General features: G+C 51.9%; 1 protein-coding gene across 1 annotated transcript in view; it reads left to right on the forward strand.

Annotated features, from left to right (window-relative positions):
• Positions 1-24301, forward strand: part of COQ8A (coenzyme Q8A) — a 50518-nt gene that overhangs the window by 24655 nt on the left and 1562 nt on the right. The window contains exons 3-14 of the mRNA XM_049868074.1: positions 1308-1712; positions 1903-1969; positions 14668-14742; positions 18219-18341; positions 19851-19936; positions 20095-20235; positions 20891-20972; positions 21103-21196; positions 21418-21559; positions 21843-21950; positions 22179-22244; positions 22560-22646. Of these exons, the coding sequence (XP_049724031.1) occupies positions 1308-1712; positions 1903-1969; positions 14668-14742; positions 18219-18341; positions 19851-19936; positions 20095-20235; positions 20891-20972; positions 21103-21196; positions 21418-21559; positions 21843-21950; positions 22179-22244; positions 22560-22646 (1476 nt within the window). The remainder of the gene's footprint in view (positions 1-1307; positions 1713-1902; positions 1970-14667; positions 14743-18218; positions 18342-19850; positions 19937-20094; positions 20236-20890; positions 20973-21102; positions 21197-21417; positions 21560-21842; positions 21951-22178; positions 22245-22559; positions 22647-24301) is intronic.

Genomic DNA, 24301 nt, shown 5'->3' on the forward strand with positions numbered 1-24301 from the left:
GACAGCAAGCCTTATCTCTTCAGATCCCGTGGTGCCATGTACCGCTGAGTGAGCAGGCCCTGAGGTGGCCGTCTGTGTGACCTGTGGCAGCACGTAGTGTTCAGCACGTAGTCACTGTTAGCATTGCTGCATGTCAGTGAATCAGGACATCCAGGCCACTGACCTCCCTTCAGGACTCCACACTGTTCTAATTATAGCCTCCTCACACTGCTTCCTGGGTCCAGTTAGGTCATCCTCTGGGGCCCCGTGTCACTCTGTGTTGGTGGAGAGCCCTGTTTTCAGATGAGGACGTAGCTCACTCAGCGTTCACGTAGAAGGAACCTGGCTACGGTGAGGCCTCCGTGACTGTCAGAAAGGAAGAACGGTGTAGCCCGTCTTAGCTCCTAGTACTTCCATAACAACAGAAATGCCACAGGTTGGTGACTTCAAAGAACAAAAATTAATTTTCTCACAGTTCTGGAGGCTAAAAGCTCAAATCAGGGTCTTGGCTGTGTGGATTCCTTCTGTGGCCTCTCTCTAGTTTCTGGTGTTCTGGGCTTGTAAATGGGCCCTCACATGGCACCTGACGTCCCCCTGAGCGTGTCTCGGCATGTTATCTGCTCTTTTGATAACTCAGAAGTGATTAGGCTTCCGATCCACCCTACACTGATATGACCTCCTTAACATGACATGGAAAACTCTATTTCCAAACAGGATCACATCCACAGGTACAGGGGCCAAGACTTCAGTACGTATTTTGGGGGACACAGTTCAACCTATAACATCCCCTCCCTGCCGTCCTCAGTATCCTGGGCCTGTTCCTGGTGTGACGAGCTGTCCTGTGAGAGCATCTTCAAGTGCCCATGGTGGAAAGTGGTGTCCACGGTGTGGTGCCTGCCTGCAGTGGGTGCTGGGGTTCCTAAAAAAAAAAAGTCCCTAGTCCATGTTATTCCCTTTGTCCGTCCCTGGTCTTTTGCTGTGCTTTCGCTTTTCAGAGCTCCCCATTCCTGTCTTGTCTTGGTTTATCCTCCCCACAGCCCCTTCTTAAGCTTGATTCCTAGGTGAGGAACATACTCCTAGGAGAGCTGTCCCTTCTTTTCGCCTCACCTGGCCCCAGCAGGGCTCATTGGCCATGTGGGGTCCGCTGTCGGGGAGCACACACTGAGCTGCCGAAGCAGGAGTGGAATCTGGGTCTCCTGCCTCCTGGGCCAGAGTGGCACGGCACCTACCCTCAGGGCTCAGGGAGCAGCTGTGGGGTGCCACCTTGTGCAGAGTGGGAGGGGCTGGACTGGCGCTTCTCTTCTCTGAGTGCTGTTTGTTCCCTGCAGGGTCAGGAGAAACACGAAGAGCCTTACACCGAGAGCTTTGATGACCTGGAGGCAGAGCTCCACTTCTCGGGGCCACAGGCAGTGGGAGATGCTGCACATTTCTCTGCAGCCTCTGACCCGCCGTCCTCGCCACCCCTGGACCAGACCCGCAGTGAGGGCCCAGCTCCTGCCTATGCAGCCAGTGGACCTTTCAGGGAAGCCAGGCGCCCGGGCTGGGCCACCTCCCCTCTGGGAATGGTGAACGGGAAGCTCTTTGTAGACTGCCGAGACCCATACTCTATCACGGGTGTGCAGCGAAGGTTCTTCCACCAGGACCAGTCCCCCATGGGGGGCCTCACGGCAGAGGACATCGAGAAGGCCCGGCAGGCCAAGGCGCGCCCGGAGGGCAAGCCCCACAAGCAGACGGTGTGTCCTGAAGACCTGAGCGGGGCTGGGCAGTTCCTGACACAGTGCCCCACCTGGTGGACACTGTGGTCTGGGTTGTTAGGACTATGGAGGCCTTTTGGGGGAATGTGCTGCTAGGCGGATCTGCTGCTTTTGTGGGTGGGGAGGGCCCTGTTTGCTGATCCCATGAGGTCTCTCTCTCTTCCTCTAGCTCAGTGAGAGAGCTCGGGAGCGGAAGGTACCAGTTACGCGGATTGGTCGGCTGGCCAACTTTGGAGGTAAGGTGCCCCTGTGCCACCTCTCCTGCCCTGGCTGAGTGGAGCAAGGGTCACCCTGGTGGTCTGGTGGGGGTGGGAGAGGGTGGGGACCCAGTGGTGCCCAGGGGAAGGTGTCAGGAGCAGGTGGCATTGGCTGCTCCTGTGTTAGCTATGGAGGGCCCATCTCCGACGTCTTCTACCAGGCAGATGATCCAGTTACTGGATTCCAGCTCGGCCTCGGCCGCCTCTAGGGGTTGGTGTACCAGTGACACCCTGCCTTGATGGGCAGCTTTAACTGCTTCTCAGGCTGCCTTGAGGGGCCATGTCTGCAGCGTCAGCTTCTCCTGCCTCAGCCCCGTGGCTTCTGCAGGAAGAATGCCGGGAAAGGAGTAGAAGTTCTTTGCTGAGGCTGTTTAGCAACCAAATGGGGCCTTCTCGCCCTGGAATAAGCCCACTGGGGAACCCATCAGTGATCATGGGGTGCTGCTGCCGTCCTTTAAAGCCCATTTTAATCGACTGGAGAGTGTGCGCTTCATTGGTACCGCCACTGGGTTTTGAGTAGCCATTGTGTCTAGTACCTCTGTGCTCTCTTCATATAAGTCAGAAGATAATTTTAGAGTAAATAAAGCTTTATAGCAGTTGTATCTGCTTTAAAAAAATTGTTGGTGGAAAATATATGTAATGTAAAATTTGCCATTTTAACCATTTTTAAGTGTCCAGCTCAGTGGCATTAATTACAGTCACCATGTTGTACTGCCATCATCACTATTCCCAAAACTTTTTCATCGCCCCAAACAGAAACTCTGTGCCCATTAAGCAATACCTCCCCCTTGCCCATCCCCCCAGCTCCTGCTAACCGCCCATCTTCCTTCTGTCTCTGTGAATTTGCCTGTTCTAGATATTTCATGTAAGTGGACCCATACAGTATTTGTCCTTTTCTGTTTGATTTATTTCACTTAACATAATGTTTTCAGCATTCATCCATGTTGTCATCCATGTTGTAGCATGTATCAGAACTTCGTTATTTTCATGCCTGAGTAATGTTCCGTTGTGGAGCAAGGGTCACCCTGGTGGTCTGGTGGGTACATACCACATTTTGACTATCCATTCATCTGTTGATGAGCATTTAGGTTGTCTCTACCTTTTGGCTATTGTGGATAATGCTTCGGTGAACATGGATCTGCTTTTTTTAAAAAAAGAGTTTTTTTCGGTGAAAGTTTACCCAGAAGATTAGGTTCCCGTTTAACAATTTCTACATAGTTTGTTCAGTGATTCTGAACACAGTTTGCTCAGAAACACTATTGGTTACGTTTTTCACAGGTTGTCAGCTTTCTCGTTATTTCTATTCAGGTGGTACCATGTCCAGTAATCCAGTTTCCCTGCCCCCTTGCCTTCTCATCTTTGCTTTAGAGTAAATGTTGACCATTTGGTCTTATATAGATGATTTTTTTTAAGGGAGCACAGTACTCATGGGTGATATTGTTTATTTCATGAACCAATCTGCTATTTAGCTAAAAGATGACCTCATGGAATAGTTTTGATTCAAGGTTTAAGGAGTGTCTCAGGGCGATAGTCTTAGGAAGTCCTCCAGCCTCAACCTGTCCAGTAAGTCTGGACTTTTTACGAATTTGAATTCTGTTCCACATTTTGCTCCCATTCTATCAGTATTCATCTACTGTGTTCCTGATCAGAATTGTCGGTAGTGGTAGCCGGGCACCATCTAGCTCTGGTTTCAGGGTAGATGAGGTCATGGTTCATGTAGACTGTTAGTCCTATAGATTAGTTTCTTCTCTGAGGCTTTGCTTCCCTTCTTTCTCTTTTACTCTGAAAACGTAGAGACCAAGAGTTGTGTTTTAGATGGCCACTTGCAAGCTTTTAAGACCCCAAATGCTTTTCACCAAACTAGGATGTAGAACATAAACTTTAAGTACTGTATTATGCCAGTTGACCAAGTTGTCCCATGAAACTGTGGCCCTAAGCCTTCACACCCCATAAACCAATCCCATGAGGTGTTTGGTTAAGTCCAAGAAGTATCTGTGCTTGTGCCCTTTAAGATGCTCAGTGAAATAGATTGACACAGTGGCTGCCACAATGGGTTCAAACATAGCAATGATTCTGAGGATGGCGCAGGACCGCCAGTGTTTCGTTCTGTTGTACACAGGATCACTATATGTCAGAACCGACTTGGTGGCACCTATGAACAACCCGTGCTTTATTGATTATATATAAGTACTGGGTTATCCACATTAGAGTAATTGGATAGACTTTTCTCAACTTTAAAGTTTTCTTCTGCAATTGTTGTCTTAAAATTTGGCATCTGCCACTACTTAGCTGTTTAAGAATCTAGCATAAAGTGCCATCTAAGTTTTAGCGCAAAGTTATTACTTTGTTTCCATTTAATGGGTTAAGATTTCAAGGAGTTCCTCATAGAACATTGTAACTTTCTGGGATTCCACTATCAGAATAAGTTGGAGAGCCACTGCTCTGCTGGGCCGTAATGTTCCTTAGCCCCCAGAAGACTTGGCACTTTCCCTGCTTTGTACATTGACTATTAGTTGGGTACCTTTTGGTTAGCAACCAAGCACTTTTTAAATACATATTTAATGTGCATTAAATATATTTAAATATGTTAAAAATGTATCATGTTTATTATAAATATTGAAACAGCTTCTCTTCTTTCTGCCATGAGTTTGAAGGCAGGAACAGCCCTTATCTTCCATCTGTGGTTTTCTTCTATAGCTCTTTTCCTCCGCCTCACTCCAGACTAGGGTTCCTCACAGAGCCCGCTCTCGGAAGGCTTAGTGCGACTGACCTGTTCTAGAATGGATGTAATCCTCTTCCGGGCGTCTTTGTGGGGTGGGGGAGGATCCGTTTGGGAAAGGTGGTCAGGGTGAAAGTCTCCATGGTGAATCAGGATTTGATAGAACACACACAAAGTCCTGGTGAGACAGGCAACTATCACGGCCTTTTGGATGGTGGGCTAAGGAATGAAGAGACTGAAGAGAGAGGGGTGACATAGCAAGGTATGTAGAATAAAAGGCAACTTCAGTAAAACCGGGGTGCAGGCTCCACTCAGAGGCTGGAGGGCAAGGCCAGACAGAGGGGGCCTTTGTTGGGGCGAGGAGAGGCCCAGGTCTTGGTAGGTGCTTTACACCATTATAAACCTCTCGATCCCTCGTTGACAGCTGGCTGATGTCTGGAGCCGTCCTTGGGTGTCTGTGTGCTGGAGGTTTGCCCGCAGCTGTGACTTAGAGCTGCCCATGTTGTTGCCTGAGAAATTGGCAGCTAGTGTTTCAGGCTTGGAGGTGCCAGGGTAGGAGCAGAGAAGCCGGATCTGGGAAGAATGTGCTGTTCTGGCCCCAGAGATGAGTTTTGGGCCTGCTGCTTCACTCACAGGTCTTCAAACTGTAGGTTGGGACCCTTCAGTGGGCGTGAAATCAATTTAGTGGGTCAAGACCAGCATTTAAAAAACAAATGAAGCAGAATGGAATTGAATAGAAAAGATCAGAATCAATCCCATAGACCCTTAGAAAGAACTGCACAACATACTATTTATCCAGTGTAGATTACACCTCAACATAAAACAAAAATCCTCACAACTGGACCATTAAGCAACATCATGATAAACGGGGAAAAGATTGAAGTTGTCAAGGATTTCATTGTATTTGGACCCACGGTCAGCGCCCACAGAAGCAGCAGTCAGGAAATCAAAAGACGCATTGCATTGAGCATATTGGCTGCAAGAGACCTCTTTAAAGTGTTGAAAAGCAAAGCTGTCACCTTGAGGACTAAGGTGCACCTGAGCCAAGCCATGGTGTTTTCAGTTGCCTCGTAAGCTGGACAATGAATAAGGAAGGCCAAAGAAGAATTGGCACCTTTGAATTGTGATGTTGGCAAAGAATATTGAATGTACCATGGACAAATCTGTATTGGAAGTACAAGCAGAGTGTTCCTTAGGAGCAAGGATGGTGAGACTTTGTCTCACATACTTTGGACATGTTATCACCAGGGATCAGTCCCTGGAGAAGGACATCATGCTTGGTAAAGTAGAGGGTCAGCAAAAAAGAGTAAGACCCTCAATGAGATGGATTGACACAGTGGCTGCGACAGTGGGCTCAAGCATAGCAACAATTGTGAGGATGGCGCAGGACCGGGCAGTGTTTCATTCTGTTGTGCATGGGGTTGCTATGAGTTGGAACGGACTCAGCAGCACCTAACAACAACGACATTTATGCAAGTTCTTCATTAACAATGTAAAGTGCGTGCCTTACTGGTGGCTCATTGTCCAAACAGTTTGAAGTAACAGTACTTTACTTTGTCTTCTCAGAAAACACATCTAGCCTTTCGCTTTGCTCTTCTTCCCCCCATGGAGATGAGATGTTTTCAAGGTGTAGACTGAGAGGCTTTAAAGTTTTTACACTTGGGAATATGAGGGAAAGGGATCGTTCTACATCTTGGGAAGGTAGGGTTGCTGCAGGGACCCTCACAGGTGTTTGGAGAGGTCAGCAGTAGGTGTTCATCTGTATTGGGGTGGAAAGCTAGGGCTTTCTGGTTTAGGTGCTTCATTTTGATACTGAGTTGGAGGTTGGAGTTCTAAGTCCAGTACGGCTGTGAGTTAGTATGATGCTATGGCTGTGATGCTATGTGCTGGGCCATCTGTGTATATATTTGTAAAGAATGGTGTGAAGATAGGGTCAGATACTGAATTTGAGGTCAGAACTGGGCTGTAGGGCATTATAATATCTGGGTTATAATTCTAGCCCCGCTTCCTATGTGACGTAGGTTCCTACCTTGGTTTTTCTTTCCATAAAATAAGAATTTTACCATTGACTCTACTGGAAATATTGTGGTGTATGTTCCATACATACTTGGAAAGTATGTATTCTGGCATTGTTGGGTACAGTGATCTGTCTTCCTAGCTTTCTGTCTAGCCATCTGTCTGTCTGTCTGTCTATCTAAATTAGGTCAGGTTTGTTACTCATGTTGATCAGATCTTTTAAGATTTATTTTATCTACCTATTCTATCAGCACTCCTTGGAAACCCTATGGGGCAGTTCTAGTCTGTCCTATAGGGTCGCTGTGAGGTTTGGTTTATTCTGTCAGCTATCAAGAGAAGTGTTTTATAGTCTTATGCTAGGAGTGTGGATTTATCTACTTTTAGTCCTGTCGGTTTGTACTTTATACGTTTTGAAGCTATGTTATTGGCTGCTTACCGATTTAGAATTGTTATATCCTCCTGGAGATTGCCCTTTTCTTTATTGTGATATGCTCCTTATTATCTTGATTAAAGCCTATTTTGTCTGATATTATTATAGCTACACTTAATACTTCTTTAGTGTTTGCATGGTACCTCTTTTCCTGCCTTTCTACTTTCAACCTTTTTGCATTTAAGGTGTATCTTTCGTAAACAGCATATATATGGTTTTTTTGGCGAGTGTATGTGTGTGTGTTTTAAGTATGTGCTGATAATCTCAGTCTTATGATTGAAGTATTTAGTCCATTTACATTTAATGCAATTAGTGATGTGTTGGGGTTTATATCTACTACCTTAGCTTTTTCTATTTTACCCACCTGTTAGATTTTTTCCTTCCTGTCTTGTCTTCTTTTGAGTTAATAAAAGGTTTTTAAAAATTATATGTTTTCCCTTCATTAGCTGGCATGTTATACATTTCCCTAGTATTCAGTAATATATGTTTGTTGCAGTCTAATATAAATTTTTATTTTTACTATTTCCCTAGTGATGCTAGGACCTTAGAACACTTTAACTCCATGTTTCCCCCTATTGTTTTTGTGTTAATGTTAATATGCATTTTATTTGTACATATTTTAAAACAGCACAAGATATTTTAAACCCCACAAGATATTATTCCTTTTTACAGTTCATATGAATTTAGACTTCACATACTTACCCTTTTTGCATTTTTCTTCTTGCATTTCAGTAATTATATCTGGAATAATTTTCCTTTTCTCTGAAGAACTCTTTTCTGTATTTCTTGGGGTGTAGCCTGCTAATCACGAATTCTTCATTTTTGTTTGTGTGAAATGTCTTTATTACACTTTCATTTTAGAAGGGTATTTTTGCCCTGGGTATAGTATTCCATTTTTGAAATTATTTAAGCACTTTAGCAATGTAGTTCTGTTGTCTTCTTCCTTTGTTCCCATTGAAAACTTAGTTATTAGTCCTGTTGTTGGTCTCTTAAAGGTAATGTGTATATTTTCTCTTTGGCTGTCTTTAAGATTTTTCTCTTTGTTTTTGATTTTTAGCAGCTTGACTGTGATGTGTCTAGGTGTGATTTTTTTTGCATTTATCCTGGTTGGGATTTGCAGAGCTTCTTGAATCTGTGGCTTTATGTGTTTCGAAGTTTTGGGAAATTCTGGCCATTTCTTCAAATTTCTTCTCTCTCTCCTTCTAGGACTCCAGTTATGCATATGGCAGGTCGTTTTCCTCTGTCCCATATGTCTCTTATACTCTTTTCTAAATTTCCACCCTGTTTTCTATCTGTACTTCAGTCTTATAGGTATAAGGTATAGAGGATATATTTTACCATCTGGTGGTGCAGTGGTTAAGAGCTATGGGCTGCTAACCAAAAAGTTGGCAATTCGAATTTGCCAGTTGCTCCTTGGAAATCCTGAGGGGCACTTCTGCCCTGTCCTAGAGGGTCTTTATGAGTTGGAATCAATGCGATGTTTTTTTTTTTTTTTCTGTACCTGTAAATGAGAGAGAGAAGAGGGAAGCAGATGATTATAGAAATGAGTGTTTAATGGATAAAGTAGGCATAAGACAAAGCATATCAAAAGGATTTGTACACTACTTTATGCATAGCACTGTGGTCATTACTGATACCTTTACACAAGAATTTATGATTTACATCATTCAGGCAAGAGGGGGGAGAATACTAAGTAAGGGAAATAGGAAGAGAGGAAACAATAAGTGAAGAAATGGGAAGAGATGAGGCTATTCAGATTCTGTTCAGAAAGGATTTTGAGATATGATACCCGAAAACAAAGAGAAACATGAAGCCATGAGAAGGCATGTTGGTGGGCAAGGAATGAAGAGTAGAGTGAACGGATCCTTGAGAATTTTATTATTTTTGAAAGGTAAAAGCTTAAGGGACTCTCATATATAAAACACTTTCAGAAAATGCTTAAAAAAAATAGTTCACCAGACTCCACTGGTTTTCTTTAGAGGTGAGGTAATGTAAGAGAGAACGTTATCTCTCGTTAGAAAGCAGGCAGAGATTAGGTGGAAATGCAGAGTTGATAGCTATTTTTCCTTCTTTTCCCACATTCTGATACATTGGGGGGGGTGTTGTTAATATATCAGAAACAAAGCTCTCTCTGGGGTCACTATGCCCATTCCCCTCTAACTGTCATGTCCCCCATCCTAGTGGTAAAATTAAAAACGAAGAAACATTGGGTGCAGGAGCATGGGGTGGCCATCTTTTAATTTTGCCAAGTGAGAATACTTAAAGCAAAACCTAACACTATGATCAACTGTTACCCTCATTTTATTTATTGTTAAAGTCCATTTTAACTGTGCAGAAGTATCCGGATGTAGGACAGGATAAAGGATAGTGCGGTGGGTTGACTGAATTAGCTCTGTGAAGGACTCCCTACATTGTCTTTTTTTCTCACAGTGGTTGAGACCCAGCCGTGGCTTGCCAGGCCTTGCAGAGCCGTGTCCCATTGGATCCTTTGGATGGGGCAAGAGGGTTGGGACTGCAGGGGTGGGGGGTGTTCATGCCCACTGTGGCAGCACTGGCACCTCTGGCCTCCTGGCATGATGCCCCTTTGTTGTCTAAAGTCAGCCTTTTTCCTCTGCAAACATTTATCAATAGGGCATTTTATTTTCATTGAGATTGTAGAAATCTGAGTTTCCAGGGTTGATGGGCTGTCTGCGAGGCCTGGCGGGGGGCCATGCTCAGTGACACAGGCTCACACGGCTCTTCCTCAGCAGCCAGTGCTCTCCCGTGTGAGTGTTGACTGCACCAAGTAAGGAAGACGCACTGGGGAAATGAGCACTTGTGCCCCCGGCAGAGAGGTGTCAGGGCACAGTCCCAGCTCTCTCAGGGGCATGCTTTAAAAGGGGCTTTCATGAATATTTCACCCTCTCAGAAGCTCTGTGAAGGAGACTAGGGTGGTTGTTACTATCTGAGGAAACTAAGACCCGCAGTCAGTGTGTCCCCAAAAGCCATGTGCTTATTTGTGGCTAGGACGGTGGTCTCTCTCATGCAAGCCGAAGTCTGGGCCTCCCCCTGCAGCCAGCACGGGGAACTGTGCTAGGTGTTAGGTGCTCATGGCCCCTCCCCACCGGCCTAGTTCTGGAAACAGAGCCCCAGATCTGAGGACTTTGGAGAACGCACCACCGGAACTCACTCCATCACTCCTTCCTGCCCCTGTCCTCCTGTGCTCCCAGGCCCCGCTCTTCTCTGCTGGGGTAAGTGGGGGTGCCACGTAGTGATAGAGAAGGTAGACAACTACTGAAGGATTCCAGAGCACCTTAAAGGGAAGGAAAATGCCCTTGTCCCACAGCCTTTTCTGTGTGGACTTTCCTTGTCTTAACAGATAGGAGGGACTGTTCAATGCGCCAATAGACGGTGAAGGTTTAGAACAGTGCCTGTTACCTAGTAAGAGCTATGTAGGTGTGGTTTTAGCCATAGAGCTCGCTTTGCCCCTTGCTCAAAACAAAACTAAACTAAACTAAACCTGTTGCTGTTGAGTTGATTCATAGAGACCCCATAGGACAGACTAGAACTGCCCCATAGGGTTTCCAAGGAGTGGCTGGTGGATTCAAACTGTCATCCTTTTGGTTAACAGCTGAGCTCTTAACCACTGTGCCACCATGGGTCCAAAAAGTGCAAAGTGAAGAATGAACTGGGGGCCTCAGACACAGCAGAGGCACTCCCTTGAGCTCTGCTCTGTAAACACACCTAGGATTTCTGGCCAGTAAAGCCACAGCCACAACGAACATTTATTTGTTTGTTCCTGCTCTTAAGCACCTTTCACCCAGCCTCCTTACTAATGACGCTGCTTGTTTGAAGGTGTTTTAGTCTTTATTTTCTTTAACCTCTGATATTTCTCTGGGCAGAAGCCACATGGTTGCTGAAGGGATGGCTTTGTCTGGCCCTGATGACCTTCAGGGGGATTTCCGGTTCTGCTGAGGGCCTGGGCTCCTGGAATCACCCAGCAGACCCTCCGCCCGGGAAGCCTGGCCCATGCAGTCCTGCCTTCCCCCAGTTCCTTGACTGCAGAGTCTCTGTGAGAGAAACGTCAGGTGCTTTCTTGGAATGGGTTGGCTCCCTCTTACAGTCCAGGAGAGAAGCCAGGCTCCTGACAAGGGGCTTTGGGGGCCATAGAGCCACTTCTGTGGCAGCTTTTCCTCCAGGACTCCAGCGCAGGCTGGGCTGAGCCTGAGGCCTGTCAGAACAGGGCCAGCCCTATCAGGAGAGGCCTGCTATGTCCTAGGAGACAAGGAGCGGTTGGGGTGGGTGGAAAGGCCTGGCGACTGGGCTGCCTTGTGCTGTGGGAAGCAATGAGCACTCATGGTGGTGTCAGGAGGATGGGACCCAAGGCTGAGGGTGCTCCTCTTCCAGGAGTTGCCATCCAGGCATCACCCCAAACCCGTTGCCGTCGAGTCGGTTCCGGCTCATAGGGACCCTACGGGACAGAGTAAAACTGCCCCTTAGGATTTCCAGGGAGCGGCTAGCGGATTTGAACAGCCAGCATTTTGGTTAGCAGCCGAACTCTTAACCACTGTACTACCAGGGCTCCCCAGGCACCACTGGTTCTGGGTAAAAGAAGAGCCATTTGGTCACTGCCCTTCCCTCTCATCTAGGTTCTTGGTGACAGGTGGGGTTGGCGGGCAAGCAGCTTGTTCTCCTTTGAGCAGGTTGCTGAGGTCAGGTTGCCAGGCTGGCTCGAGCCTATTTTCCCCTGGGCTGAGCCCTTTAGGCCTGTCTTCTGTCAATCGGTGGTGCTTGAGGCCTGCTATTGGGCTGGCCCTTTGTGGGCATGCAGGGCCACAGAAGGAGCCTGAGGCCTCCTTGGTGCCTGTCCTTTTCGGTAATTTGTTTAATGACAGTCCTTGCCCCAGGAGAGCTTGGGCTCTGCCTGCAGCCTGGAAGAGGCCAGAGAAGGGCGTGACAGGCAGCTGTGTGGTGTGTGGGGGGCGCCCAGCGGTGGGGGAGCTTAGCGGAGGAGCTGATGGGCTGGGAGGAGGAGGGGCTGGCTATGTGTTACCCAGTGAGGGCCAAGCTGGGTCACTTTTGCACCATTTGCCTTTCTTATAGAAGGTGTGCCTTTGGACTTGATCAGAACATAGAAAAACCTAGATCCAGAGATTTGGTGAAAGTTCCTACAGTTGGAAGGTTGATGTCTGTTGTCTATTTTGCAGAATGAATGGTGTTCTGGGCAGGGTGCAGGTGAGCAGGCGGGGAGTTAATGTTTAATCACAGACTCTGGCTCCCACTGTGCCTGGTGCCCTCAGGGAGTCAGAGAAAACAAAGCCACCCCTCCCTGTCCCACCAGTTCTGGGTAAAAGAAGAGCCAGTGCATCCAGTGCTCTAGCCCCGAGACGGCACCTCCACCTCAGGACAGTTTCCGGGTAACTGTAGCTTCCTCCAGAGATTGCCAGAGCTTGGTTTATTCTAACCCTGTGCCATCCAGTGCATTAGTCAGCAGCCACATGGGGCTACTGAGCATTTGAAGTGTAACTCATCCAAAATGAGATGAGCTGGAAGCGTAAGATACACACCCTGGTGGCGCAGTGGTTAAGTGCTTGGCTGCTAATCAAAAGGTTGGTGGTTTGAAACCACCAGCTGCTCCGTGGGAGAAAGATGTGGCAGTCTGTTGCCATAAAGATTAGCTAAAACCCATTGCCATTGAGTCAGTTTGATTCCGACTCAGGTTCACAATAGGACAGAGTAGAACTGCCCTGTAGGTTCTCAAGGAGTGGCTGGTGGATTCGAACTGCTGACCTTTTTGGTTAGCAGCCCAGCTCTTAACCACTGCACCGCCAGGGCTCCTCTGGAAAGATTACAGCCTTGGAAACCCCATGGGCAGTTCTGATCTGTCCTGTAGGGTCACTGTGAGTTGGAATTGACTTGATGGCAATGGGGTGGGGAGGTACCAAAAAAATATAAAGTATCCCTAATTATGTATTGATTACACATTGAAATTATAATATTTTAGATACATTGGGTTAAATTATATTATTAAAATTAGTTTCATCTACTTTTCCCTTTTTTGATGTGGCTCCTGGAAAATTCTAAATTACACCGTGGCTCTCATTGTGTGTCTTTATGGTGCTGTCCAGCCATCGCGAGCAGGAGTAATGACGTTAGCAAACACTCTGTCGAGTTACTGCACGCTCAGCCTGTGGTAAGCAGTTCACTTTTATTGTGTAATTCCCACAACAGCTGTGAGGCTGGAACTGCTATCATAGCCAGTGAAAAGGGCTTGCACAGTTGCCTAGTGACAGGTAAAATGTGTTGCAAAGACATTTTTAAAAACTGAGTTATCTTTAAAAATTCATTTTTCTTTACTATTTTTCTGATTGATAAAAGGAGTGCATAATCAATCATGGCAGAAAATTTGGAAGCTATGGGAGCATGTGAGTAAGAAAGGAAACATCACCCGTAGTCTGCCCTGCAGCTTTCCTTGCTCTTATACAGGGTGCCCTGGTGGGAGCCCGCCTCCAGTTGCGGTGCTGCCCCAGGTGTGTGGGGCCGTTTGCTTGTCCACGTCACAGCTCTCTGGGGTCTGTGCTCTCTGAGGCTCGGACTAGGGCATTTTTGTCCCTTTCTTGGGCCTTTGCTGTTCCCTGGTGGCTGCAGCCTGCGTACCCGTCACCGGTTCTTCACTTAGCTCTGCTAATGAGGTGCAGCTAGCTTTGTGTAGAAAGTACGAAGAAATCGGCCTGGGGGTGGCCTCTGGGCTCTCGTGCTTGGCCTCGGAGGCCTCTGTGGCTCTGGTTTCCTCCTGCCTCTTCTCTACTTTGACCCTCGTCTAGATAGTTGAGATCATCAAATGACAGACTTAGAAGAGATGGGGGTGTACATGCACTTTAGTTAGAAGTTTGTAAAAGGGGAGGGAGGGCCTGTCCTCAGCCCACCATCAGTGCCCGCTGGGAGGTCAGCAGAGGTGGGGTCTATCACCTGGGCTCTGCAGCCTCTGCTCTGGTAGCCCCTATGAGTTGGGACTGGGGACACTTGATCTCTTGCTTTTGTAAAACATTCTGTTGGCCACCACCTCCCACTGCCTGCTGTGTTGTGCCTGTCCTTCCAGTCACGGACAGCTAAACCACACAGCTGCAGAGCAATGGGAGCCTTCGTGCAGACTCTGAAGTGGGTGGATCCTGTATGATGAGTGGTGGGATGTCCTTGGCCCATGGACCGTCTGTCCCTGTTCCATCTTTCCATTAGTGCCAGGTCCTTCCCGATGAGTTTTCCAGCTGTGTGTTATTTGGGGGATATGAGGTTGTGACCCTGGGTCTGGAGATTAGCAGAGGTGATGGGGATGGAGAAGAGTTCTAATATAAGTACCTGCCTTGAGCCAAACGTTCTCTTGAAACAACAATACGCATCTTCCCACCTTTCCTTTGCTGTCAAATGCTTGAAGTGTTCATGAAGGCCCCCTGGCGGGGTAGAAGCTGGTGTCTGTGTGGTAGTGGCCAGCAGCCCGCTGCAGAGTGCTGACCGCCCGCACCATCCTCCCTGCAGGTCTGGCTGTGGGTCTGGGCTTTGGGGCGCTGGCTGAAGTTGCCAAGAAGAGCCTTCGCCCTGACGACCCCACAGGTGAGCCGGGCCCCTGACTGGGAGGCGCGGGCACCCAGGGAGAAGGGTGAGCCATTCAGCCCTCAGCCTTCCTTGGTGCTGACTCCAGGCCATCCTCACTCTGTCCCGTGTAAACGGTACCCCTGGAGGTGTGACACTGTTCACAGGACAGACGAGATTTACCCAGATTCTATGATAAAGTACTTGGCTGCTAACTGAAAGGCTGGAGGTTCGAGTCCACCCAGAGGCACCTGGGGAGAAAGGGCTGATGACCTATGTCTGAGAAATCAGCCATTGAAAACTATGGAGCTTGGTTCTACTCTGACACACGTGGTGTCACCATGAGTTGGAATCGACTCGGTGGCAACTCTTTTTTTGGTGTGGAGTGTGTGATGACTTGAAGGTTTCCCCTCCTGGCCCGTGTGCTCACCTGAGCCCTGTCTGGCCCGCACAGCTGCGTTCCTCAGCTTCAAGCTGAAGTGTGGCCCCTGCACTTGCCTATTGTCCTGGTGCTGCTTCTCAGGGAGCACTAGCTGGTCTGGCTGGGCCAGTGCCTGGGCCCCTATTTGGCTGTGGTGAGGGATGTAGCAGCCTGAGTACAGACAGGCGGCTGGGGGCAGGGAGGTGTGCTGCTGGGGACAAACCCCAAAGGCCCCCTGTGTACCCACTTGGTGACAGGGAAGGCCCATGCCCTCTCTAGGCCTCATACTCTTCGTCTCTGAAGTAAGGATAATTGTCCTCTGCCTCCCGGGCTGAGTCCGAGGGTGGTGCTCCCAGCTGGTCCAGGTGGCCCGTTGTGGGCCAGCTCTGTGGAGAATGGCACAGGGACTTGGGGTGTTCATGATGCTATGATGAGAAGTGGTAGAGCAGCAGAGGCCCTCCCCCCAACCCCCAGCTCCTGCCTGTGAGGGCCCAGTGTGGGCCTTGTGTGGGCCCCTCTCCTCCAGACCTCCCCAGGCATGAGGGTGGGCCTCGGTGGGGTGAAGACTGCCCAGGACACCCTCCTCCAGGCCTCCCCAGGCGTGAGGATGGGCGTGAGTGATGTGAAGACTGTCCAGTAGAGGTATCCCTTTAGCAGGGGCCTGGGGCTGCTGAGAGAAGGGCTGGCCTAGCCTCTACCCTGTGGACTCCCCAAGATTTGGGTGAAGTTGTGGGCTGGGGGCCCCCACCCATTCAGGGGTCTTAGGCTCTCACACCTGCCTCCCACACCTTGGGGCTTCCCCCATGAGCAGGACCTGTCCTGTCTGCATTCGGCCCCCTAGATGGCCCTTCTTTCCTCACGAGACCTCCTGTGGTGTCCTCCTGTCAGAGAGGGCACTGGCCGCACCCCACGGGGCCTGAGCAGTGGGGGCATGAAGTATCGCACATGTCTTGGAAGAGGCTGGAGGGCAGGGGGGATTTGGGGGCGGGTATTTGTAGTGGGTGCTGAGACACTGGGAAATGAGGCTATGGTTTCTCTGGAGTTAGCAGCCAGCCTGCCCCAGGCACAGCATCCTTGGCCCCTGGAGGTAGCTTCCCTCCACCCCACCTCCTCCAAGCAGGGGAGAGGTCAGACTGGCTTCAGCCAGCTGGTGTCCTTCTTCAGGTCTCCTGGTCGTTGCCACTGTCCCTGGCATCAAGGGGCTTAGGTACCATTAGCTCTGAGAGCAGGACCTGCAGCTCGGCCAGGGTGGGTGGCCCCAGTCTAGGCTCCAGTTTCCTGACCAGACCCATGAGCCCCTTGGCCTGGAGGACGCTGTAGGGAGAAGCTGTCCTGAGTAAGGGGCCTGCCCTCTGCAGCCCTCACTATTCTGGCTCCCCCCGTCCTCTGAATCAGTTGTGCTCAGTGCAGGGCACGTGCCTCTAGCCCGTAGGGATGGGCCAGCTTTGGGGAGGGGGTCTGGGAAGCCAGAATGGGCCAGGTATTGTCCCCAAGTCTCAGCTGTGGCCTGGGAGGGAAATCTCCCTTCTGCTGGGGCAGTGGCCTCTCTCCTAGCTTCCCTCCCATGCACCACTCCCAGGGATACAGGCCCAGGCTCCCAGCCCACAAGGGCCTCAGGGGCTGGGTGGGCAGAGGGGACATTTTGAGGGCTGCCCTTCCTGGCTGGCCCTCTGCTGGCCTGGCCCTGCTCTCTTCCTATGGAGCTGAATGCCCTCACTCACCAGGCCCATTCTGCCCCCTGGGATCCTTGGAGGGAGCTTGCCCCCTTTCCACATATTTGCCTTCACACCTTGGCCGGAGTCACACGTTCTCTCTGAGATTTCTCTTGTGCAGACTGATTCTCCCCAGGGCCTTCAGTCCCTGCATCCCCACAGCACCCCACTGTCTTGGTGCGGAGGCCTGAGGACAGCAGCCTCGCCTGCTTTTCCAGAACCATGTTTACACCTGTCTTCCCTACCAGGACTTGTCTTCATCATTCCCAGTACTTAGGGCCTGGCTGGGGCCTGAGCAGTGGGGAGACCGGGGAGGAGGGCCCCAGGGGAGGAGCTCCTTGCACTTGGCCTCACTGGGCTTGAAAAATAGTGGGCCTTTTTGGTCCACCTTCTCCCTCCACCCTCCCCTCTGCCTTGGCCCTGGCTGCCCTGACAGCCCTAGGGGAGTGCCCAGAGTGGGGGCTGAGTGGGGAAGGGGCCTTTGGGCTGGGGTGGGGGAGAGGGCTGTGTGCTGTGCTTGACCCTGAGCCCCTTCCCTTGGGGATGGCACTTTCTGTAGCCACTGACCCCATGTGGCAAATGTGCAGTAATCCCAGGGGTGCAGGTGACCTTCGTCCAGTACACTGGGGGGTGCGAGGTGCTGACTTGGCAGCCCTTCCTGCCTAGGATGCTACATATGGGTCCCTCCCAGCCCCTCCCTGCCAGGACCTCCCCACCCCCACCAGCTGTGCCCTTCCCTCCCCTACCCAAGGCCCTGGGGGATGGATACGGAGGGAGAGGCCTCTGTGTGGGGGGGGGGGGGGGTGGGGGGTGCAGGAATAGATCCCCGCGGGCACCCAGAGGTTTTGCCCAGCTTGGGAGGAGGAGTTTAAATGCACTACCAATCTCACAGCCGCCGCAGAGAAAACAGACGTAGGGACCCTGTGTCAGGCACCTGACACTCAGTTATCACCCCCTTTCCCAGACAGGATACTGAGGCCCAGAGTGTACATAGGGCCCACAGCCAGCAGAGGGGGACAGGGTTGGACCTGGGCCTCCTGACCCAGAGCTGGGTGCCCGTGGGTCCCTCCATGGCATTGAGGCCTGCAGCCATCGGCTTTGTGGAGCAGGGTGGCACTGGACTCTGAGGGAGAGCCAGTGGGTGAAGTGCAGCTGGCTGGGCAGGGAGCGGGTAGAGCCCTGTTTGTACAGGCAGCGGGCATCTATCGGTGCCACAGTGGGGGCGCTGGGCCAGGCGGGCACGGCTCTGATGAGTGGTCTGCTCCCGGCCTCTTGCTTCTCCTCTGGGGCTGAGGAAGGTTGAGTTGGAAGAGGCCTCCGAGACCCCAGAGAGGGAAGGTGGTGGTGACCCCTTCTGCCCACAGGGAAGAAGGCTGTGTTGGACTCCAGCCCCTTCCTGTCAGAGGCCAACGCCGAGCGCATCGTGAGCACGCTGTGTAAGGTGCGCGGGGCTGCGCTCAAGCTGGGTCAGATGCTGAGCATCCAGGGTGAGTGGGGGGCGCAGCTGCTCTCTGGGCGGGGTGGGGTGCAGGGACTGCTCTCTGGGCAGGGTGGGGCGTGGGGGTTGCTCACGGAGTGGGGTGGAGTGCGGGGTGGCTGCTCACGGGGTGGGGTGGGGTGCGGGGGCTGCTCACTAGGCAGGGTGGGGTGCAGGGGCTGCTCACGGGGCAGGGGTGGGCTGCGGGGGCTGCTCACAGGGCCGGGTGGGGTGCAGGGGCTGCTCATGGGGCAGGGCAGCGGGGCACTTGGTTGCTCGCAGGGGAAGGGCCCGGGGTACACAGTCTGCTGAGACAGGGAGGTGGGGGGCCTTCCCGAGCAGCAGAGAGCACTGTGGCCCTTGTCAGCTTCCAGGGCAGGGCGCAGTGGTGGAGAGCATGGGGCTTGGCTGGCCATAAGGGTGGGGTGGGATTGAAGAGAGGTGTTTTCTGGTGGGAGTCCCTGGGTGGTACAAATGGTTAACTATGTTTGCCTACTAAATTAAAGGGTGGAGGTTCGAGTTCACCCAGAGTCTCCTCAGAAGAAAAGCCTGATGACCTACTTCCGAAAAATCAGCCATTGAAAACCCTACAGAGCCCAGTTCTACTCTGACACACGTGGGGTCGCCATGAGTCGGAATGACTCAGTGGCAACTGGTTTTTTGTATTTATATTTAGAGGGTCAGTTAAGTGTGTGATAGAACTTCTGCCTGGAATGTAAGACTGCTGGTAGCGGTGCTATTTTAAAATGCTTTAGAAAAATCTTTAATAATCTGGGAAGTGCTTCCTAAGAAAAGCAGACTATAACAGTTTCCATACAGTGTGACTCCAGAGATGAAAAAAACTGCACAGAGAAAGCATTAGAAAGGAAGAAGAACAGTAGTTCTCTCTAGGGGTCAGATTGTGGGTAATTTCAGTATTTTACTAAACTTTTATTTTCTAAATGTATTTTTTTTTCTTCTTATAGTCTTAAGCTATACACATTTCCAAAAAAAAAAAAAAAAAAAATCTTCTCAGGTCATGGGGTGGAGGTGGGGTGGTTCAGAGCCCCAGCTGGGTTGCCAGGGCCACTTGCAAGACTCCCAGTTAAAGGGCTTCCTAGCATCGGGGATGTGGGAGAGGTGCTTCCCGGGCTGGCGGGGTGTCTGTCTCCCAGGCTTACCTGTTGCCTGCAGTCCTCAGGTGCACAGGCCCTGGGTCAGCAAAGCCCTGGTGGCTCTTCAGGGTCCTTTGTCCACAGCATCAGTAGGGTGTTTGCCGGGTGGGAGAGAGGGAGCTGCATCTGGGCTGCCATTTGGCTTCGAGCTCGTCACTGTGTCTGCACCCCACTTCCACGTTGGTGGAAGGACAACACCTCCACCCCCCACCCCCCACCCCCCGCCAGGTGCTGGAGCTTCATAAGGTGGTGTTTGTGGAGGGCGACTGGCCAGGTCTTGTGGCCACGCTGTTACTGGCCTGTGTTCTTTCCTTCTAAAGAGTTAGTTCTCTGCTCTCTGCACTGACTTTTCTCCTGCCTTCCAGATGACGCTTTCATCAACCCCCATCTGGCCAAGATCTTCGAGCGTGTGAGGCAGAGTGCCGACTTCATGCCATTGAAGCAGATGATGGTGAGGCATTGGCTCGCATCTGAGTCCTTCTCCCCTACCCCAGGGTCTGAGCTCAGGGGGTCGAGGTGGCCCCGTGGGAGCCGGGTGGACTCTGGGTTGCTGCTCAGTGTGTCCTGGGTGCTGTGGCTGAGGTCATGCCCCCTGGCCTCTCCCTCCAGAAAACCCTCAACAGTGACCTGGGCCCTAACTGGCGGGACAAGCTGGAGTACTTTGAGGAGCGGCCCTTCGCAGCCGCCTCTATCGGGCAGGTGCACCTGGCACGCATGAAGGGAGGCCGTGAGGTGGCCATGAAGATCCAGGTAGGCCGCCTCGGGGCATGTGTGTACGTGGGCATGTGCCCGGGCCTGTCCCCACACGGCTGCGGGGAGCTGACCAGGCCTGCAGTGTTGTCTCCGTCCCTCCACCAGGCAGGCCCCAGCCATGTTTTCTTCCTGTCCTCATGTGTGGGTGGCAGTGGCTGCTTGAGGAGTGTTAACTGGATGACTGGGAGGTGGAACAGCCTCCTAGCAGTTATGGTTTGGGTTGGGTGAGGATGGGGTCATGTGATGCCCAGCATCTTGGGCCTGAGCTGGAGAGGCCTGGGCCCTGAGTTGGGCTGCTGTTCCCAGGGCGAGTGAGGGAGGTCCGCCTCTGTGCAGCCTCCGCTCTCCTGCATTTCCAGTCAGAGTCGAGAGAAGGAGGCTGGACCAGACTGTTCTCTGCCTCTTCCTTCCACCCTGAGCTGGCATCAGCCACCCTGCTGCTTCTGCTCTGGTGTTGGGGGTGTGCAAGGTGGAGAATAAGAAGAAGGTTGTGATGGGGCCTGGGGTTACAGCAGCCTTGAATCTTGGCTGCTGATTCATCCAAGATGTGGGGTCGTGGGACACAGCTGGGAGGTTGACAGACCGTGGGGAGTAGGGCCCTCAGAGGGGCCCTGCCTGTTGGCCTGGGGTTACCCCTTGCCTCCCCCCACAGTACCCCGGCGTGGCCCAGAGCATCAACAGTGACGTCAACAACCTCATGGCCGTGCTGAACATGAGCAACATGCTTCCAGAAGGTCTGGGCGGGGCCGCCAGTCAGGGGCATAGGCAGCAGCCTCTCGGGAGTGGGTGGCAGCGTTTGGGATGGATCCCTGGGAGGCTGGTCCCCGTGAGCCCTGAGCCAACCCTGCTGTTCTTCCTGCCCAGGCCTGTTCCCTGAGCACCTGATTGATGTGCTGCGGCGGGAGCTGGCCCTCGAGTGTGACTACCAGAGAGAGGCTGCCTGCGCCAGGAAGTTCAGGTGCGGCTCCCGCCGGGCACCGATGTCTGCAGCTCTGCCTGCGCCCCTGCCTGTGGCTCCCGTGGGTGCTCCACCCTGGCCTCCAGCAGGGAGGGCGAAGGTGCCCCCAGCTCTGAGGGCTGGAGGCTCAGTGCATGGCAGGGCCCCCCACAGGCTGGGCCCCTTGTTGCCTGGGGTGGGGTGGGGCTGTTGCCATGGCCATGACCTTCCGCCCCCACCAGAGAGCTACTGAAGGACCACCCCTTCTTCTACGTGCCTGAGATCGTGGACGAGCTGTGCAGCCCCCACGTGCTGACCACTGAGCTGGTGTCTGGCTTCCCTCTGGACCAGGCTGAGGAGCTGAGCCAGGAAATTCGCAATGAGGTGGGTCTGAGCTGGAGAGAGTGTGGGGTGGGGGGCCAGGGCGGAAGCCCTGCTATTCCGGTGTTGCTGTGACCCAGAAGGGGTGTAGACAGGTGTCACCTGGCCCTGGAGGGCAAGAGCCTGGTGGCTGCCTCCCTGCACCCAGGTGGGACCCTTGGAATCAAAACTCCTGGGTAGAAGTTGGGGAGGGCTGGGGTGGAAAACAGGGAAGAAGCAGCAGTCGGGGACGGCTCACCCGATGCCCGGCACCAGACCCCCTGACACAGGCCCTGCTGTGTCCCAGATTTGCTACAACATCCTGGTTCTGTGCCTGCGCGAGCTGTTTGAGTTCCACTTCATGCAGACAGACCCCAACTGGTCCAACTTCTTCTATGACCCTCAGCAGCACAAGGTGAGCTTCTGGCTGAGCCCGCGTGGCTCTCCAATCCAGGAAGCCCTACCAGGCTGGCCCAGCCTCAGTGCATCCCTGGGGCAGGGATGGGAACCCCTCAGCCTGTCTCTCCTCCCTGGAAGAACCAGGGGGTCTCAGCGTGGCCCTCCATCCATCCCCCCTTCCCTGCCCCACATCCCCACCCAGAAACACAAGACCAACCTTCCCCTGATCTCTCCCCTTCCCCAGGTGGCCCTTCTGGACTTCGGGGCAACTAGGGAATTTGACAGGTCCTTTACCGACCTTTACATCCAGGTACACTTGGGGCGGGGGCCTGGCCTGGGACCGGACAGGGTACTTGGGGGCATGAGGGAGGGAGAGTGGCTGGAGTCCTGCCCTGTGTGCCCATCTGTGCTGGTCCCTGTGGTCTGGTGACAGTGGACGAGGCCCGGCCTGGTGGGGCAGCACTGGGGTGGTCTCCAGGCCCGGGTCTCCTGAAGGGAGAGTGTAAGAAGGAGGAATGTGGGAGATGTGTTGTTGGCATTGGGGGAGAAGTGACAGGTGGTGCCTCCCTGGCACCTGAGAGCCTTTCTTTTGAGCTGCCCCTCAGGCCCCCTGTGCTCTGCCTAGATCATCAGGGCTGCTGCTGACAGGGACCGGGAGGCCGTGCTGAAGAAGTCTATAGAAATGAAGTTCCTCACCGGCTATGAGGTCAAGGTAAGTGGCAGCTCCAGGGCTCCTGGGGGCTCTGCACACAGCGCAAGGCCACCTGGACGGGATGCCTGGGGCAGGGCCAGGGGGTAGAGCCCACAGGGAGGGGGCAGCTGACTTCTCTGTGATGTTTCCAGAGCGGTGGGCAGTGGTGGAACCTTAGGATGTAAACAGCAGCTCCTGAGGGGTCGCCATGGAGCCCTGGGCCTCCCTGGCAGAATATGAAGGCCCAGGCCCACCCCAGCCTGTGTGTACTCTGCTTTAGGTGTTCAGAATAGCAGGCTGGGGCGGCTGAGCTGGGGGACTTGGCTTGATGCTGTTCTTAGATTGTGTGTGGGTTCAGGGCCAGATCCCCCGCTGAAGCCCCTTCTCATTCAGCCCATTTAGACTTGCCTTACTGGGCTTATTCAGGCTGGAGTTCAGGGCCCTGGTGAGGACCGATGAGATGGGGAAACCCCGGCCCCCCTTTTATAGGGCCTCACTGGGGGTGTGGAGAGAGTTGGAAAAAATCTCAGTGGCCCTTTAGATAAGGGGGTTGGCTGTGCTCCTGTCACCGGAGGCGGCACTTCTCTGACAGTAGAAAAACCACAACCAAACCCATTGTGTCCAGTCAGTTCCAACCCCATTCTGATTCTGATTCATAGTGACCCTGTAGGGCAGAGTAGAACTGCCTCATAGGGTTTCTAGGGAGCGACTGGTGGATTTGAACTGCTGACCTTTTGGTTAGCAGCCTGAGCTCTTAATCACTGTGGGTGAAATCTTAGATCTAATACCTATTAAGAGCGGGATTTTAGGCAAGTTAGATTTTTTGAGCCTTGCTTACCTCGTCTATAAAATAGAGCTAATTATATCTATCAAGTGATCGACTGCTAACCGAAAGGTCAGCCATTCAAAACTACCAGTGGCTCTGTGGGAGGAAGATGTGGTAGTCTGCTTCCGTAGAGATTTACAGCCTTGGAAACCCTATGGGGTCACTTAAAAAAAAAAAAAAAGCCAAACCCATTGCTGTTGAGTCGATTGTGACTTATAGTCATATGACTCCTAGTGACCCTATAGGACAGAACAGAAATGCCCCATAGAATTTCTAAGGAGTGGCTGGTGGATTTGAACTGCTGACTTTTTGGTTAGAGCTATAGCTCTTAACCACTGCACCAGAGGGGCTGCAAATCGGGTAGCTGTGAATTGGAATTGATGGTAGTGGGTTTGGTTTTGGTTTTTCAAAGCCCTCAGTAAATAGTAGCTCGTTACTTCCTCAGCCACTGTCTCAGGGAAGCCTGACTTAATGTCTGGTCCTCACTCCACCCCACCACCCTAGCAGTCCATGTGGGTTGGTCCCTCTTCCCTTGCCTTATGCTGGTATGGCAGTTATGTATTTCTTCTGTTCCCTCATTAGGCTGCAAGTTCCCTATAGGCAGACACTTAGTCTCCACGTGGCACCGAGCCTTGCATCCAGCAGATGGCCACTGACCATGTCCTGGGTTGGTTCTGCCAGGCTCACAGACCATGGCTGGCTCGCCTGCCACCTTGGGTCCCCAGGGACTTGGTTCTTAGCCTGAACAGTGTTTTGTAAAAACTTTTTTAGTCCCTTTAGGCAGGGCTCACAGTCTGCATTTTGCCTCCAAGCCTCACCGCTCCCTTATGTTCCCCATCAAGCTCAGTTC

The sequence above is a fragment of the Elephas maximus genome, chromosome 24 (assembly GCF_024166365.1).
Source record: "Elephas maximus indicus isolate mEleMax1 chromosome 24, mEleMax1 primary haplotype, whole genome shotgun sequence".
In the NCBI taxonomy this organism is placed as follows: Eukaryota; Metazoa; Chordata; class Mammalia; order Proboscidea; family Elephantidae; genus Elephas; species Elephas maximus.